Source organism: Ylistrum balloti, unplaced genomic scaffold (assembly GCF_031769215.1).
Source record: "Ylistrum balloti isolate Yb309-2 unplaced genomic scaffold, AGI_CSIRO_Ybal_v1 Utg370540, whole genome shotgun sequence".
Lineage (NCBI taxonomy): Eukaryota > Metazoa > Mollusca > Bivalvia > Pectinida > Pectinidae > Ylistrum > Ylistrum balloti.
This window is the reverse complement of record NW_026782343.1, coordinates 241360-260428: the sequence shown is the minus strand read 5'-3', so window position 1 is coordinate 260428 and position 19069 is coordinate 241360. Positions and strand designations below refer to the sequence as shown.

The window sequence follows — 19069 nt, the reverse complement described above, 5'->3', positions numbered from 1 at the left end:
AGTTAGAATTAAAATAAAATGTGTACTTTAACAACAGTGTTGTCTTTATATATCGTATAAACAACAAATGAAGCCTTTGTCGCTTTGTACACAAGCAGTTTGACAAACAGTCTTAATAAAACAAAACCTTGTCCAATCGTTAATATCTAAGATAAACTCAAGATAAAAGGTTGCCATTTTTTTCATAATGTCGTCTGATGACGTACAAAACATACACAATATACACATAAACATTTAAGAACGACACTTGTCTCAATAAGACGATGGAGCCAGGAGATTTAGGTATTACAGAGATAACAACTGCGTCTCCATATATTTAGGCTGTGACCTCGACCAGTCTCACAACACGTCGTCCCGTTCTTTAGTAAAAATATGAGGTATGTATTCTAGTCACAGTTAATTATTCTTTGAATCCAATGTTAGTAACAGTCTATACCTAGTATAAAGATCCATCGAGAGTTTAAAGTTCAACAATTATTTGTTTTATTAGAGCTATCTTGACCTTGTTTTGTTAGCATTGTATGGAGGCCCAGACAAGTAATCAATACAAACACTAACTTGGCTATTTTATTTGCTCCATACTTTTATGTGGCATAGTCTCATGATAGAAGACAAAGAAATGGTAACGGATGTTTTCATATTGAAATAAACAACTTATGTAAGCGCAAAAATGATTTTAGCGTTACCTGTACAAAGTTAACGATGCTACATGTACCTGGGATTCTTTTGAAATTATCAGATATATATCTACGAAATTTATTGAATTACGGAAAAGGTGTACCTTGCTTTTTTACTTGTTTGTAAATCATCTGCTTCGGCTGTATTTTTCTTGTTTGTAAGTCATCTGCTTCAATTTACATATTACATATTCTCTCGTGTTCGCGAGAATGTCCCTTACTGGTTTGTTCAACACTGGTAATTTTGCAGACGACGTTTTGCCTAACTGCTGAAATTCTCATGCTATGTAACTACAAGCTCATAGTTGAATTATGCGAGGGCATATGTATTATCTACAAGCACGGAATTAGAGTATTCTGTGGAAAGTAGCCCGTGATAACGAGTGAAGACATTATGTAGCACGCGCCATAGGAGCTAAACTGATAAAACGATCCCGGTCCCGATGTGATACACAAATGTAGGGTGATGGACAACAAATTAGGAGATCAAAAACATGTCTTAAAAGTCGTTCGAGTATCACGGAACTTGTGGTTTCGTGTTCTACTAAGAGATGTCACAATGTGTTTTTTCTTTTTCGTTATAAATTAAAGAGCTTTATATGATTTGACGAGGCTATATTTTTATGTATAAATTCATTAAACAGATTACTTTTTGTTCAGTCGAAAATGGGATCCACCAAAATCTTCTCTAGACAAAGGAGTGGGTGGTTTGACCCTTGATGACGTCAGTGATGATACCGTGGCAACAACAGCGCGATACGTGTTCGAGGAAGGTCCCCAAACTGAACCCCTGGTTCCTCCCATCTATCACTCGTCAACGTATAAACTCAAAAGTGTGGACGACTACCTAGAAATACTTGAAAAAGTAAGATTCGAATAAAGGACTATATGGAAATGTATATATTCTTCCGTTCATTTTTCTTAAATATCTGTTATTGTTAAAAACAAGCTGATTGAAAAGACTTTTATCAGGTAAAAAGGTATGAACCTTCTACTTAATATCCTTGATTATCCAGTAAATGGTTAGAGTAACAACATTCGGATTGTGATTTTTGAAACAATATTTATGTTTTTAAGTTGTTTTTTTAACGATTGATATTCTCATATCTGTATAATGACCGTTGAAAAATCTATCCCGAGCTAACTTTTTTGTAATGTTTTATACAGGGTGGTTACATATATTCTCGCCTAAACAACTTTACAACAGATAATGTGCAGAGCGTGCTCAACAACATCGAGAAAGGGGCGGGAACTCTTGTCTTTAACACAGGAATGGCCAGTATAACCACAGCTCTGTTTGGATTCCTTAAGTCTGGAGACCACATCGTACGTAATAAAAATACTGTTATCAATAGAAACCTTAGACTATACTCCATGATAATCATTATCTGTTTAACATCAAATGACAAAAGGGTAATATCAACTTATATCAAAATTATTTTGCTTACTCTGGAAGGAACACAGAGTACCCAGGTACAAACAATCATCTAGTATTACAACGCTGGTCGGGTTGGTGAATGGCGATTGCGCCATTACGCCATTGGACCACCTTCACTCCATAATGCTACACGTTTACTAATAATAACACAAATAAAATATTGTCTTCACTTCAACTACTTGCCATATTCGTCCATGTCTCCGAAGAACTTCATTCTTCGAAGTTGTTTATTGTAGGTAATCAACAATCCTTGCTACAGTGCCGTATATGACATTGTTAAGAACATATTTCCAAGGTTCAATATCGAAGCGACGTTTGTGCCAGCAGGATGTGACGTAGATGAGTACCGGAAGCATGTTAAGTCAAATACCAGAGTAAATATACTGGTCTCCGTTTAGCTATTGTTGTTTCAAGTCAATAGAGCATACAGCATTCAAACAGAGTTTTAAGACCAATTATTGATTCCCTTTTCCTGCCGAGACTCTTTATTTTGTCTCGAGTGCTGTGCATTTTTCTGAATACAGTGTTGAGACTTTTATCATTATAACAGGAAGTTTCATATTGTCCTGATGAGGACAAAAACGGAAACACTTGTGTTTGATGATTTTTTTATTCGTTCTTAATCCTTACAAGATGCTGTATGGTGAAACTCCATGTAACCCTACTATGGCCATTCTCGACCTAGAAGAGTTCGGGAAGCTTGGCAGATCACTTACTAATGTTATCACAATGGTCGACAGTACATTTGCCAGTCCTTATCTCCAGGGTTCAATCCAACACGGAATCGACATTTCAATGCATAGCTGGTAGGATAGTTTAGCCCTTTTGTTTACGTGAACCCATTGATCCAGAATACTAATAAAGTATATTATCAAGACTAAGCATGGTTACAATTATCTAAGTGCTTCTATCAAAACAGCGTAATTTCTATTTTCCCTATTTGGATTAATTTGAAAAATTCCACATATAGCTCATAGCATTGCTTTCTGGATGACTTGCCTTTACGAAAACGCAAACAATGTTTTATTTGCAGCACAAAGTACTTAGGCGGCCACAGTGATTTAACGGCGGGAAGTTTGACTTTCAGAACGAAGCAGCTGTGGCAAGAAGCTATACGATACCAAACCACATTCGGGAGTAGTTTGGTAAGTGTGACTACATTGCTACTAGTATGTGAAGTACGTAGTTGTTGAACTCCATTTATGTGCAATAATAGTCTTGTCACGTTTGACCAAACTGACGTTAATATGTCAGCGACCACTGGTGAACTATTGTAACTCGTACAAACTTGGGTAATAATGTATAATAATGTAAAAACCAAACCTCTATATGTAGCATTTCTTTTGACTGAATGAGAACTTTCGAAAAGTGAATGAAAGTTGAGGGTTTTGTGGGAGGAGGGGAAGGGGTTAACATAGAAGAACATATTCCATAGATATTCCCCTGCGGCATAAAGGACAGCATAGATGTATCTTTTCGCCATAAGATTATTTTTACTGGGGTTATACAGGGAGACACAATTCGTAATGGATACTTCTCCTTCAGGTGTACTGATTTTATCCACAAATAAACAAAGATGGACACTTAATGCAGGGGTAATAAAATGTTGAACTAATGTAATGTTTACAACGATAATATTGGTGCAATAATTCGCTCAGATATTTTCGTTGAAAATAATAGCAATATTGTAAATGCATCTCATAAATGCTCGCTGAAGAACGCATTATCTTTGTACCATCCTGAAATGAGGAATTTATTTCATTTAATCATTATCCATAATTTGGATGCCGTCTGTCCGTTAAATCATCACTTTGATTTACAAATGTTGATTGAACGGTTACTAAAGAGGGTTGGTTACGTTAAAGTTTTGAACTCTCAATAATGAAAACATCAATTACAATCTATTACTCATCACTTTGCTTTGGCTCAGTTTTATACACTACTAAATTATTCAACTGCTATTATCAAAGACTAAGTATAAGAAATTACCCAATCTTTGTCCTGATTACAAATTACCTTTAATACATTGATTGTTGACGAGGAACAGATCACGCGTAGACATTTTCCTAGAAACGTAAAGTTTTGATTAACAGTATTCTATAAATTGAGAGAAGTACTGATCCTCTTCCGCCAAAATATTGCTGTGTAGGTTTAAATATATCTAACTTACATATTTAAAAACCAACGGATATTTCTACAGAATTCTCAAACTTCGCTCAAATTTAGTCCAAATTTCGTGTGTCGAAGCTAAAAACAATAAAACGAATGGACATTATCTCAATAATACAAGAGTTCCTCGGAACTGTATGTGTCGCCTGCATAAAGTGTCACGGTCACCCAGAAATGACCAGGATGTGCAACAATCAACCCTAAAGTTGTAATACCAAATTTCATTTCTATAACTTGAAGCATAAAGGGAAAACTGCGCAAAGCAATATTCCTGAGAATTTTTCCAAGTTCAAAGGGACATATCACTGCCAAGAAGGGTTACAGACTGCCACGAAGCGAACTAGGTGTGTAACGTTAGGTTAAGAACTCATATACAAAATTGCATTTTCATAACTCGAAGCATAACCAAGAAAATTCCAGAAATCAATATTCCCAAAGAATGTGAGTTCAATGGCTCAGGAAGAGTCACAGAGAGCTGAGAATTGTTCTCGAAGGGGCATAACTCAGCCAAGAAGAGTCACAGACAGCATATAGCAAATGTCATTTCTATAACTCAAAGCATAACCAAAGCAAGTCAAGAAAACAAGATTCCAGAGAATTTTCTATGTTCAAAGGGGCATAACTCAGCCAAGAAGGGTCACAGACAGCCAGGAAACAAATTTATTCTGTACCCTTGCAACAAGAAGCCATATACTAAATTTCATTTCGGTAACTCAAAGCATAAGCCAAAAAAGTCCAGAAAACAATATTCCCAGGAAATTTATTAAGTTGAAAGTGGCATAACTCTGCTAAAAAGGGTCACTGACAGCCTGGAATCGGACTTTAATCTGTACCCTTGCAACAAAAAGCCATATACTAAATTTCACTTCGATAACTCAAAGCATTACCGAAAAGAGCCCGGAAAACTTTCGTACGGACGACGCCGACGCGTGACGACGAACAAAGTGATCCCAAAGTGTCCGCCAGCTCTGCAGGCGACACAAAAAGTGCGGTAACTATACGATGTTGGGGAATAAAGTCGACTGAAAATTCTTTATTTTTTGTTATTTCGATACATTATTCAATCGCTATGCATATTATTTTAACCGTATCCGATTATGTCCTAACAGTCCCCACACGATGCCAGTTTATTGCTACGAGGCATCAAGACACTTCCCATACGAATGGAACGCCACAGTTCAAACGGACAAAAAGTTGCTGAATTCTTGGAGAAGCACACTAAGGTAAGTTTCATTTACCTTACTGATGTATTTTTAAAGTGTGATATAACTTGCATTTGACTGAGTATTTTTTAGAAGGCAGATGAACTTAACCTTACCTTGTTTCAATATTCTTTGCAACTTTTTAAAGGTGAACAAATTCCTGTATGATAATAATTTATTTCACTCGTGTTATCCAGCGTTGAATTAGGATGCAGGTATTTTGAAATATAAATATCAATAATCTTATAGTGCTAGAATTAAACTCACTTAATCTTTGATTCAGTGACAATTTAGTACTATGAAAATTACTACCGGCACTACAAAGTGAAGTCTGAACTCAACCGTGCAGATATATCGTGACACTTAATATATCAGTCCAGCGTGTCACATCGATTAGATTATAATTGTTGGCATGGAATTAAATGGCTTAACATAAAAAGTTGATGGTCTTTGATGAGATAAACATCACTAGAACTTACCGCGGCCACTACTTCCTACCGCACGTGCTAAATTAGTGTCCATTAATCAGAGGAATCGATCTGATATGTTTTGTATGTAATATATATCAGTAATGAGTGCATGATAATTGTCATGTTGTTATTAATAATTTATACTAATTCTAACGATAAAAGGTGACCTGTTGAATTTTTCATGCTTAAGTCTATTGGATTTGTACCAATTCAGTTCACTTGATGTAGCACTGTCATACCCTCATCCGAAACAAAAAGAATAATAAAGACTTGACGCAAAAACAACGATGAAGTAAAGTGAAAAGTTTCAAACACATCGGTTTTCAGACAACATACATCTTATTTAGAAAGACGTAGTCGGCCCCTTAATCTGTAGATGCTTTTTTTCGATAGAAGATTTTTAAAGATAAATAATTGACTTTATTACAGATCAATTGGGTCATGTATCCAGGTCTACCGTCACATCCCCAGCATGCTGTGGCCAAGAAACAAATGAAGTTGTTCGGAGGGATGATGTCATTTGAGGTCAAAGGTGGACTAGAGGGTGGCAGAACATTAGTGGAAGTAGGGATTTCATTATTACTAATAATTAGTCTCTTTATTTCATTTGTTAAGAGAATTTGAAATATTTCTTATTACGGTCACGCCTGGCATGCCACAACAGAAGAACCATTTGTGACTGTCTAATTAAAATATGTGTGAATGTTTAGTGTTGATGGTAGTCTAACGTTATCATCAGTCATGGCTTTATGTGCGACTTTCAAACAGGAATGGTCTCGCAAGATACGCGACACAGTTCCAATACATGTGAAGAACAGAGGCAGTTCTTGTAGTGACAATTTGCATAATATTCTCATGTACATTTTGACGTTCTTTTGAAATAATTTTGTATTGAAAAGTATTAGATGTATGGAGTTATGAGGTCAGTGCAGCTTCCAATCTTTATCTTGATATAATTTCCGCCGGTTTGTGATCTTTCTCTTGGAGTTAACCTTAAAGGTCTGTAACATTACAGACGTATCCGAGAAGGACGAAACAATTGTATCGAAATTTGGATAATTGATTTTCATATTTAGTTCTACTTTGGGCCAAATGTGTATACTGCTATGCACAGTGTTCCTTTCGAAATTAATTTAAGAAGTCTATTAAATAAAAAATACACGCAAAACTCCAACAAACAAAAAAACCCGATTGGAGAAGTGATGACCTGTTCATTCTTACGAAAATGTTGGCAGTAAAGTGCAATGATTCTTCGCTTATATGGTCGCTGTGTAGACTCCTTTGCTATCGGCGTTTCATCTGTAGGGACTCCACGTGATAATACTGGCAGTGTCACTCGGGGGCGTGGAGAGTCTCATAGAACATCCGGGTACAATGACACATGGACCCATGCTTATGAATGATGAAGACAGGCGAATTGGTGGAATATCTGACGGACTGGTGAGATTAAGGTAAGAGACAAATTCACACTGATTGGTTATGTACAACATTTCTTATCTTTCTTGGTGATTAAAATTAAATTGAATATATTAATTGTTGTTGAAAAAGTATGTTTTACATATGTTTTAAAGTCTACTGTTCTGGTACATATCACGTGAAAATAATCTATTTGTCGTTCCCATTAGTTGCCATTTTGACCAATAGAATCATTATATATCTATATGTAGATATGTATGAGAGTACAAAGATGTAACTTAGTAGTATATTTCGCTTCCAAATATAAAGATATGTTTACAAAACTCAAATGTGGTTATAGAGATTATCAGATTATCATTTATTTTTTTTATTTTTCTCAGTGTTGGATTGGAAGACCCGGACGATTTGATCAAAGATTTACAGCAAGCTTTACAGAAAGTTTCATGCTAGACCTGACAAAACAAATATAACCATCGACCATCATGTCTGATCTTGAAAGGATTCGTTATTATCGGTCTTTCTAATCCTTTTGATTTCGTAAGGTAGAAATATATTTGATTGAATGTTTATTTATGTAGCATGATCAACACACCTATTCCATTTGGATTTTATTGATTAGCAAGTGATATCTTTGAAATACTGGCCAATAGGTAGAAACATTAAAACACGTCCGAGAGGATCTAGGGATCTCCTATACGTACGTCTCATGTCCTACTTCTGCCAACGCCGATTTTATCTATTTTATTTACCTGTAGTTCCGTAAACCTTACAATTATCCTAAAATGATTAAAATTAACTTTATTTATTTGCCCAGTATCCAAGCAAAATCAACGTAATCAGGCAGAAAACCGTATATATTTCAAATCTTTGTGATCTGGTTGATTTAAGGATCCTCTGTTCTTCCACTTACTTTTCATGAAATCTTTGTACATCTACCTACATTGCACAACGATCATTTCTATTAGAGGTGTCAAAATTGAGTTCAATTTTACTATAAATAGATTTTAAAAGTCATCACCGACTTACCAACTTACCCGATGTTGATGAAACTTGATAAAATGGTATTGGATACCCTCCATCCCCCCCCCCCCCCCCCCAAAAAAAAAATGGTTCTAATTTTCGCGAAATAATAAAACACTGAAACAAACGACAGTCATGTAATAAGGGAAAAAAACAAACAAGCAAACAAAAAAAAACAACAAATAATGAAAAAAATATATATAAAATCACTCGATAGGGACGATTTGTACGTAATGGCGTTCATGTATATGTTAGTAACTATACCTTCTGTGGTTAAATTTGAGGCCCACTTTACCATACTGTTTACGTTCTCGTTCTACTGTCTTCGTTTTCTGCCAGATGTTACGGAACTTGATACACTTCATCAAAACAATTAAACCTTGTGCAAGTAAACGTCTCGATCTCCTCAGAGGACTTCGTTACGTCACTATAATGCAATTGGCATGAAACATAATTGACTTCTTTACAGCAATCAACTCATCTCAGAGTTCTCGGCAAGTCTGCTCAAAAATGAGGTCGCTATTGATATCAATTTCTATATCAGCAAAATTTATTACAAAGTAAGAAATTTATCTTCAACTTTTTATCTTAAAATTGTATGAATAAAAGGTGATGCAATTATATAAGTTGCCATGAACCATGTTTCATTCTATATTTGAAATTATCAGAATATATCAATTAGCCTGCACGTCTTTGACTTTTGATATTTTTACAAAGATACCAAAATATTTACAGAGGCTGGGAAGGAACGGCGAAAAAAATATTATTAAGGAATGCAATTGTATTACTCTTTTGTGCGGTCAGAGCAAATTATCGTTTCAGTGAAAATATATTCTTTCCCAGTATTTAGAACGAGACTGAAGATACATTGACATCGATATTACAACAGAAAAACATTGAGCAGAAGAGTTCAAAGCCAGTCACAATCATATACATGTGTACGAACTATTATCTAATCTCATTCTAGTCTGAGTTCACAAGCAAGTTAACACCTATATTAATAGAGTCATAATTCAAATACTCCAAATAACAATAACTCCAATTTGATAAAACTAGGGCAAAATATGAGCACATGAAAATTTATACGGAGACTTCTGAAAAAAGACACGTGGTGGAATAAAGCTAGATGTTCCGAAGAGTAAACGTCTTCTGCTTAATGGACGACACACGCAATATGAATCTTTGGTCAATCCAAGTAAGTGACATCACGTTCTCAAATGAGAACAAGGTATTCAACAAATGAACCAACCATCAAAAATAACAAACGTCAAGATTATCAATGAGATCACTATGACGACCGAACAACTTTCCCATAATTTTCATCAACCTGTATCTCTCGAAACTATGGAGTGAGTTTGTCTACCACTTGTCGACATCTTAACAGGCCCATAAATATCAAATATATTGTGACATGTAAACATGAAATTGAAAATCACTAATCACACAGGTTGGCAGAAAGTCGTCCGTGTAGGTTTCGTTGTAAGGAGAAAATGTACAAGTACAAGAAAACATATTGCTTATATCTTTAAAGTAATAACATGCTTTTGCCAATGTACTGAATACTAAGCATAATAGGAATGTTGCTGCCATGTTGCATATGATCAAGTTATTGTTTGGTAATTTGGACTACAATATTCATGAAAAAGAATGCAATATTAATTACAAACCACGATACATTTGCAAAACAAAAGCATTTTTCATTCCTCTCATTTTATTTACCCGACATGTAAGCAATATTCAACATGGATATATAAAGATATATATTAGAAGGCTTTACCAAATACCAATATCAACATCAATCAATATGACCCGATCATTAACATCACTAGTTTCTCGCTGGAATCGGTATTTGAGGTAGATTTATCAATTCTGTTTAATTCACTTGATTTTATTGTTTTATTTTTCACTTAAATCACATCAATCATTACACTGACGTGTGTCAACACGATAAACCAACATACAGGTAAAATAATACAACCACCATATACACGCAGTTCTCTGTACATCAGTTTTGCTAAAAGGTTTCAGCTTTAATGTAGCTTTCCGTTCTCTTATCTAAACAAAAGCAACAGGTGTTTTTGTTAGAAGTAGAAATGTGTGATTCTTGTAATCAATTTAAACAGCACAGATTTAATATGTCAAGTGTTCGTCCCAGTTCCTTTTTATCCTATATATAGACGAAACATGCGTTTTCAGTGGGAACAACAACAGTTTCATGAGGATTTAGAAATTTCAGCATCACCACAGCGGCTCAAAATTAGAGCTAATATATCCCAGCATTGATATTTGAGGGTAAAATTTATCTGAACATCAACACATGCTTTTAATAAAAAGGGAACTCCGAGCCTTATACCACTAGAAATGCTAACAAAGCGAGATAGTAAAGGCATTCTACTGTTACCACAGATTCACCTTTAATCACTGATAGATATTTTCCATATCACTTCAATCGATAATGACATTTATGCGAATTTGCAAGAAAAAAAATCCTATTTCAAACATTATGAAGAAGCGAACATTGAAAATGAAACATAAACACTCGCCCACATTTATAAATGAATGTATACCTATGTCGTCTTGCCAGTGCTGCTGAGTGACGGTTTGGAAACAGAACACGAATTTATAGTTTACTGTCTATATCGCTTTTCATGTTCTCCTTTGCTGTTGAAATAGGAACGTTTTGGTCCTCCTCTTCAACCAATAGTGAGGGAAATTGTTTTGGCATCATGCGAGGAGGTTCATGGTCGCTATCACATCGATACTTAGTAAATTCGTATACACCAACTGTTCTCAGATAATCTTCGTCGATCAGTGCCTGACCGTTCAACCTGTCAGACAAGGAAGTGACAAAATAACTATTAAACGATGAAGAAGACAAATACATACCGCCGGTATAGTTAGGAGGTTGTTTAATGAGCCGATATATATTATATTTTGTACAAGAACTTCGATTAACTTTTTGACATGAAACTTTCCTGGAATCAGTATGGAATCATAGTAAGTCATTTCACCATTTTGTTTTTTTGTCTTTAGAGAACCGGAGGGACAGATCTAGTGTTCTAATTATACTTTATGGCTTCCTTGTCGAACTATGAGGTCTGACTTTACTCATGAATATTGTGTTTATTCATACAATCATAGTTCTAATTTTAACTGTAATAACCTGCACAAAAGAAGGAAGGATTCCTGCTTATCTCCCTACATAGTGATGGTAAGATGTTAACACTCGGAACTTCTCTGGTGATATCTTATATCCCTACATAGTTATGGTAAGATGTTAACACTCGGAACTTCCCTGGTGATATCTTATCTCCCTACATAGTTATGGTAAGATGTTAACACTCGGAACTTCCCTGGTGATATCTTATCTCCCTACATAGTGATGGTAAGATGTTAACACTCGGAACTTCCCTGGTGATATCTTATCTCCCTACATAGTGATGGTAAGATGTTAACACTCGGAACTTCCCTGGTGATATCTTATCTCCCTACATAGTGATGGTAAGATGTTAACACTCTTCCCTGGTGATATCACATAGTTATGGTATGGTAACATAGTGATGGTTGTTAACACTCGGAACTTCCCTGGTGATATCTTATCTCCCTACATAGTGATGGTAAGATGTTAACACTCGGAACTTCCCTGGTGATATCTTATCTCCCTACATAGTTATGGTAAGATATTAACACTCGGACTCCGGAACTTCCCTGGTGATATCTTATCTCCCTACATAGTGATGGTAAGATGTTTACACTCGGAACTTCCCTGGTGATATCTTATCTCCCTACATAGGTTGAAATCGGTTAAAGTGCAGGGGATACATTTCTTTCTGAAATTCAACAGAAAAATTCGGAAAGTTTAAGTAGTAAGAAACAACATGAACAACATATTAATGTCATGATATACAAAAATTAAATCTGAACAAAGCCAAAGATCTAGAAGAATTAAGTATTTTTCGGAATGCAGAAATATTTCCCCCTATTTGCCTGAATCCCAAAACAAAAAATATCCAGTTTTATCGATTTATGCAAAATGCGTATAAATTATCTTTATGTTACCCACAGGAAAGTTATATCATTAGAACAGTATAGGTGTATACTAACAAACAAACATAAATATTTATTTATCTAGTATACTTTCATTTTGGCTTTTGGGCCTACGAAAGTTGATACATAAACACCTTTCTGTCGGATCCTCAGCAATTTTAACAACGGCGTCAGCAAATATATGGGGCGTCCTCATTAGTTTCAAGGGTACTTTCATTTTGTCAGTAACGTGACTTCTGATGACTGTAGCAGGCCACAGGGCACTAACTGAAACTCCTGTTCAAAGTAATAGTGCAAGTATAAAGAACAATTGATGTTAATTTGTTTCTGAAATATTGTTTCGCTTCTGTTTCTGATTTTGTACAACTGTTTCGGGAGATGCTGGTTGTTCTTAAACTGAATACTGACTATGTTCATCATCATCACTAGTACCTACCTGTTCCTTGAAGTTCGTTAGCCAGTCCGTGGACAAGGACTGTCATGCTTACTTTTGACATGGCATACGTTGTCTTCCCTTTGAAAAACCTAAAAAAAACAAAAAACCAAAAAACCAAAAAAAAAAAAAAAACAAACAAACAAAAAAAAACAAAAAAAACAAAAACAAAAACAAAAAAACAACAAAAAAACAAACAAAAAAAAAACCCCAAATATTTCAGTCCAAACAAAACCTGAACGTGTTGGTACTTAATGTATCCCACTCATGTTTTTTCCTTGATAAACGTCCTTCTGTAACGTTACGACATATTCATCCACTTATAATGATGTTTAATGGAAGGCTCATATAATAAAAAATTGCATTACTACCATGTGTTGATGGGTTTTTTTACCTGTAATAAAACACATCTCTTGTATGACGTTTTCCATTTGCCAAAGTGTTGTCTTAGTATAAACAATTACCAGTAAACATTTAATTCCTTGAATAAAATCTCTAACACGTATAGTAGATCTGTAATTACCAGGCGACAATTCGATATTAAAATCCGTCAATGAAAACTACTTAAGGCAATTAAACGTCGATCACTAGAGAAAAAAACATACGGCATCGGCATGTTTTTTTTTTTAATTATAGTCTAAGAAGTCCAGAAGTAGCCTCGGAAAAACATAGCTGTTTAGAAAATTTAAGCGGGTGTTCAAAAATCCCTAAATCAATATATTTTATCGATTACAATCTTTCTGTCCTAGAAATATTTTCACCTTATACTGACTACAATCTTTCTGCCCTGGAAATATTTTCACCTTATATAGACTACAATCTTTCTGCCCTGGAACAATTTTCACCTTATGTAGACTACAATCTTTCTGCCCTGGAACAATTTTCACCTTATGTAGACAACAATCTTTCTGCCCTGGAAAAATTTTCACCTTATACCGACTACAATCTTTCTGCCCTGGAAAAAAATTCACCTTATACCGACTACAATCTTTCTGACCTTGAAGTATTTTCGGAATATATTTCTTTCGAGTTTTCACGCAGCGACAGAACTGATGATACAGATGTTTTCATTATATGGCCCTTATATTTGCTCATAAAAGTACAAAAGAACCATTTACACGGATACTCCCGAAAATGTACAAGTAGAATAAGACCAGGTGTTCAGGAATTTTAACTAAACTTATAAAATTTATCCTAGAAACAAAAATTACGGCTAAAGAATGCAAAAATTCATATCTTAACCACTGCATCCCGCAAGGTGTGTGCTCAACACAGAACATAAACGCCATGCAGATCAATGACACCCCCCCCCCCTCCACCCTCCCTCCCCTATTCTGTTCCGATTCCTGTGACAGTTACCTGTTGTATATGGGCGGTGACACCAATATAATTTTGCCGGATTTTTGTTCCAGAAAATGAGGAAGGACCTCCTGTACCATTATGTAAGCTCCTCGTGCATTGATATCATTCATCAAGTCAAATCTTTTTGTGTTTGTATTGATCACCTTTTCCCAGGTAATGGACCCAGCGTTATAGACGGCCACGTCTAACCGGCCAAACCTGCGTCAAACAGAAAACGATTCATTAAACGACAATGTCTGATTTAATAATACGTGGAAACTTACCTTTATATATATATATTGATAGTTTATTTATTTGTGTTTTATTCTTATTTTCATTCTTTGAAATGTTGTGTTTGTACATGATATACCTACTCTTTTACACATTTTGTGACTGCATTCCTGATGTCTTCTTCTTTCCGAGCGTTACATACAATAGGTGTAGCCCTTCCGGCCTCGGCTTCGATTTCGGCCGTGACTGTGTAAATGGACCCAGGTAGTACCTCGGTGGATTTCTCAGTCTTTGATGCCACGCCCACATCGTAGTGATTCCTTGACAATGTCAGAGCGATCTGCCTCCCAATCCCACGAGACGCACCAACAACTAATGCTGCCTTTCTCATATTTAACGACGAGGTGAAGTCAATCTGAAGTCCAATAATAATTCACGCATTAAACAAAACAAAAACATGTCAACAGAATCATAATTCAAATTCAATTAAACTAGGGCAACATATGGACAAAAGAATGATCTACACAAGACCCCTGAAAACGTACAATGATAATTAGATCCACGTCACGTACTTCTATACTGATAACACAAGTTATGCTTTGCATATAATACGCCTAAAACGAAAGTACAAAAAGCTGATGCCTTAAGAAGTTATTTCAGTGATAAGAATCTAGGGCTTTCAATAATCAAACATGCAAGGGGTGTGGTGTATGAATATGAATTTTAAAACTTTTGTAATATATGTCATACATGTATATGTAGGTATTTGAAAAATGATCTTTAAAATTTCATAATATGAAATGCGGAAAATTCCGTCACCGATCCCGTTTAAATCATTAGAAAATACGATGCACTTTGTCCCTCGTGCGGCAACCTAATACACATACCATATTAAACATAAACATGTATTTGATTGATTTCAGTATATTTCCTTCTTCACAAATGAAGAATACATATACATAAAGTTTATATGTTATGAAACATTCATGCATGATATTGCCTTGACCGGTCATCGTAACATTTTCGTAGCTGATAGAGCCGTTAGGCCTAGTCAAATATACATATGCAAACGAAAAGTTTTAACCAAGGTTAATCTACACCAGTAGACCTACGTGATTGTGTGGCGTTGAGGACTTCACCGTGCAGAAGGCATGTTGGCCTAAAACTTTGATAGCACTGACTATAACATCTAGACTTGTCTATCTAAGTGGGCAATTATTTCCGGAAAATTCTAAATTGGTATGTACTTACAACGAACATCTTGTGTCGATACCGATATGAAAACAAAACGATAATTTTTTTTTTGTTTTTTTTTGTTTTGTTTTATTTTTCATACGCATTTATTACATAATATAATTAGTGCACTAAATCTTTCTACATATAATTAATAAAAAGAGTGGCGTCATCATCAATATCACCATCATCATATGTACACACATACATACACATACAACTATACATCATCATGACCAATTCTTACATCATCATCATCATCATCATCATCATCATCATCATCATCATCATCATCATCATCATCATCCTGGCCAATTCTTACATCTATCATCGTCATCACCATCATCATCATTACATCATCATCATCATCATCATGGCCAATTCTTACATCATCATCATCATGGCCAATTCTTACATCATCATCATCATCATCATCATCATCATCATCATCATCATCATCATCATTATTACATCATCATCATAATGGCCAATTCTTACATCATCATCATTATCATCATCTATCATCGTCATTACATCATCATCATCATCATAATGGCCAATTCTTACATCATTCTCATCATTATCATCATTACATCATCATCATGGCCAATTCTTACATCATCATCATCATCATCATCAATACATCATCACCATCATCATAATGGCCAATTCTTACATCATCATCATCACCATCATCATTACATCATCATCATGGTCGTCATATTCATCTTTCATCATTAAATCATCATCATCATCATCATCATCATCATCATCATTTATATATATACACACCTACATTGTACATGTGCGTTGCATGTCCATACACACTCACACATTCAGCAAAATCATCAGCCCAAAATGAAAAAGAAAAAGAAAAGTAAAAAAAAAGAAAACAAATAAATAATGAAATATATAAATATATAATAATAATAATAAAAAAAACAATAAAATAAAGAAAAAGTACATGAGGGAAACTTCAGTAGACATTCCAGTTTCACAGTAATAGATCTTGAAATAGATGAGAGAAAAGCAGATATGTAGCAAGAGACAGAGAGAGATAGAGAGAGAGAGAGAGAGAGAGAGAGAGAGAGAGATGCCAGGCTAAAAGTGAGTTTGACCATAAACAATAAAGAACAAAATAAGGGTCTCGTGGGAAAGTACAAATCTATCAAAATACATTGCTGAACAAATAAATTGGAAAAAAAAAATTAATCAAAAAAGTCATAAGTCTGATATTTCTAACAATTTTTTCCATTTTTTCCACTCATAATCGAACTTTTGTTTAGCGTGTTCCCCCTGTGTATTAGCAATGTATTTTTGACACTTGTAGTAATCTTTAATTGAATTAATCAAAGCAACTGGATTTAAAATTTTATGCAAACATCTTGTTTTGTAAATATAAAATTTAATCATAATCAAAATTACATTATCTATCCTACTTCTTGTATCATTCTCATTATTTACAAATATGCCAAAAATAAAACTTTTCTTATTAAATGAGAATGGAATAAGGAGAGCGTCAAGAAGTGTTTCTAGACTTTGTAAAAATCTCTGAGTTTCTTGGCACTCCCACAAAAGATGACTGATTGTTTCTCTCTCTAAATTACAAAGACTACAAATTGGGCTATTAGCTAATCCTACTTTAAACAAGAAAGTATTTGTTGTTAGTATATGTTGGGTTATCCTGTACTGAAACCATTGTAGTTTGGTGTTACTAGTAACCTTGAAAGGTGTGTGTCAAATGTTTTTTCCCCATTTTGTTTTACTTTTGGAAACAATAGATTTCTTTATCATGAGATTATACAAATCCTTACATCCTGAAAAAAGAAATACTAGAGGGAATGAGTGGGTATACTTTTGATTGTTTATCAAAGTCTACATTAGCTTTCTGTAAAAATGATTTAATAACAGAAATCACACCCTGATACAGGAGAAAATTTGTAGTGACCCTGTAAATATCAATAGATTCTTGAAATGAATAGAAGGAAAGTGTGTTTATGTCTTTCACCAAATCATTGACTATTGTCACCCCTCTGTTGTACCAAGTCTTATAAAAAATTGTCTTTTTCCCAATTGTAAAAATACTGTTCTACCAAAGTGGCAGTTTCAATATAATTTTTTCTTGTATTTTCTTAACCCCATGCGAATTATTAAATCATATCCATGCTTTAAACACGTCTTTCCAAAATTGGTTTTCACATTTATTCTGACACTCTTGAATATAGTCACTTCCACATAAAGAGAGTGTTTGCAAGTATGTGAGTGTTGTGAAAAAGAGTTGCCATTTAGCCGATTTCTGAAATAATCGTCTTATCCAACTAAGTTTTGAAGAATCTATAAACAACCTTATATTAACCATTTTTAGACCCCCTTCAAAATAATTCTGAGTTAAGATATCTCTTTTTATTTTGTCTACCTTACTATTCCACATGAAGTTGTACAGAATAGAGTTGAAATTTTGCAAGAAATGTTCCTCAGGATTAGGTATAGATATAAATAAGTGATTTAATTGTGAAAGTAGTAAAGATTTAATTAAAACAATTTTCCCAATCGGTGTGAGACATCTTTTACTCCAGGATTTAATTATCATTTTCAGTTTCATTAGTTTTTTTATCATAGTTTAATTTTGGAATTTCATGCAAGTTCACACTGAAACACAAAACGATAAATTTAACAAATGTAGTCGATAGGTTATACCTCACAGTGCAAATTACAGACTCAAATAGAAATTAATTTACATTTATATAGTATCCATAGATAAATTAGAATTGTCGCTAAATATGTATGATGTTAAAAAGAATTGAACTTTTATCAGTGGTTGTATTTGGATATAGATCACTATAAATCTGGTTATATATAGACGATAATCTATCGATTTGATGGCCTAGACAAAGATTGTCTAAAAGGTTAACAACAAGTGCGCGTCTTAATTTACAAGATAAGCGATCTATAATTGAAAACAGCCGAAGACAAGAAATGTAACCAGGATATAGACATATATCTCTCATTTATCATATTGATTTGATAGTATCTCAGCCAGAAAAAATTAATACCTAAAAACAGTTTTAATAAAAAAAAAAAAAAAAAAAAATGCCTGTTCTGCTTGAATTAACACTGAAAATTAAAGTTGGCTCAATGTAATGAAGTTTATCAAAGCAACAATAAATTTGTCAATAAGATTCTAATTCAAATACAAATTCGATGAAACTAGTCCAATTTATGAAAAAAAACAAAAAAACAAAACAAAAACAAAAACAAAAAACAAAAAAAACAACAAAAACAAAAACAAGAAAAAAAAACAAAAAATCTCTCTCTCTCTCTCTCTCTCTCCCTCTCCCTCTCTCTCTCTCTCTCTCTCTCTCTCTCTCTCTCCCTCTCTCTCTCTGTGTGTG

At 34.4% G+C, this 19069-nt stretch overlaps 2 protein-coding genes across 2 annotated transcripts; one reads left to right on the top strand and one right to left on the bottom strand.

Moving 5' to 3' along the window:
• Nucleotides 1-350: 350 nt before the first annotated feature.
• On the top strand, nt 351-9018 carry LOC132556014 (L-methionine gamma-lyase-like). The gene is made up of 10 exons (XM_060220406.1): nt 351-377; nt 1338-1542; nt 1845-2003; nt 2352-2489; nt 2749-2921; nt 3149-3260; nt 5394-5507; nt 6386-6520; nt 7262-7407; nt 7753-9018. Exons 1-10 carry the CDS (start codon nt 373-375, stop codon nt 7820-7822), a joined length of 1257 nt encoding a protein of 418 aa, XP_060076389.1. The 5' UTR covers nt 351-372; the 3' UTR covers nt 7823-9018.
• Nucleotides 9019-10101: 1083 nt separating this feature from the next.
• On the bottom strand, nt 10102-16202 carry LOC132556034 (hydroxysteroid dehydrogenase-like protein 2). The gene is made up of 7 exons (XM_060220426.1): nt 16176-16202; nt 15557-15643; nt 14588-14859; nt 14232-14432; nt 12876-12964; nt 12574-12715; nt 10102-11220 (listed from the first exon to the last, which is right to left on the bottom strand). The coding sequence occupies exons 1-7, from the start codon at nt 16200-16202 to the stop codon at nt 11013-11015; spliced, it is 1026 nt and encodes a 341-aa protein (XP_060076409.1). The 3' UTR covers nt 10102-11012.
• Between the last annotated feature and the right edge of the window lie 2867 nt (nt 16203-19069).

Bases quoted from the DNA above. Each gene is read 5' to 3' on its own strand.
- LOC132556034 (XM_060220426.1), bottom strand. From the start codon at position 16,202: ATGATAGATGATGATAATGATGATGAT. The intron at 15,644-16,175 runs GTAAGAATTGGC...CCACTTAGATAG, and splicing joins ATGATGATAATGATGATGAT to ACAAGTCTAGATGTTATAGT. The intron at 14,433-14,587 runs GTAGGTATATCA...TGTTTGACGCAG, and splicing joins GTCACAAAATGTGTAAAAGA to GTTTGGCCGGTTAGACGTGG.
- LOC132556014 (XM_060220406.1), top strand. The intron at 3,261-5,393 runs GTAAGTGTGACT...ATGTCCTAACAG, and splicing joins CCACATTCGGGAGTAGTTTG to TCCCCACACGATGCCAGTTT. The intron at 7,408-7,752 runs GTAAGAGACAAA...TATTTTTCTCAG, and splicing joins GACGGACTGGTGAGATTAAG to TGTTGGATTGGAAGACCCGG.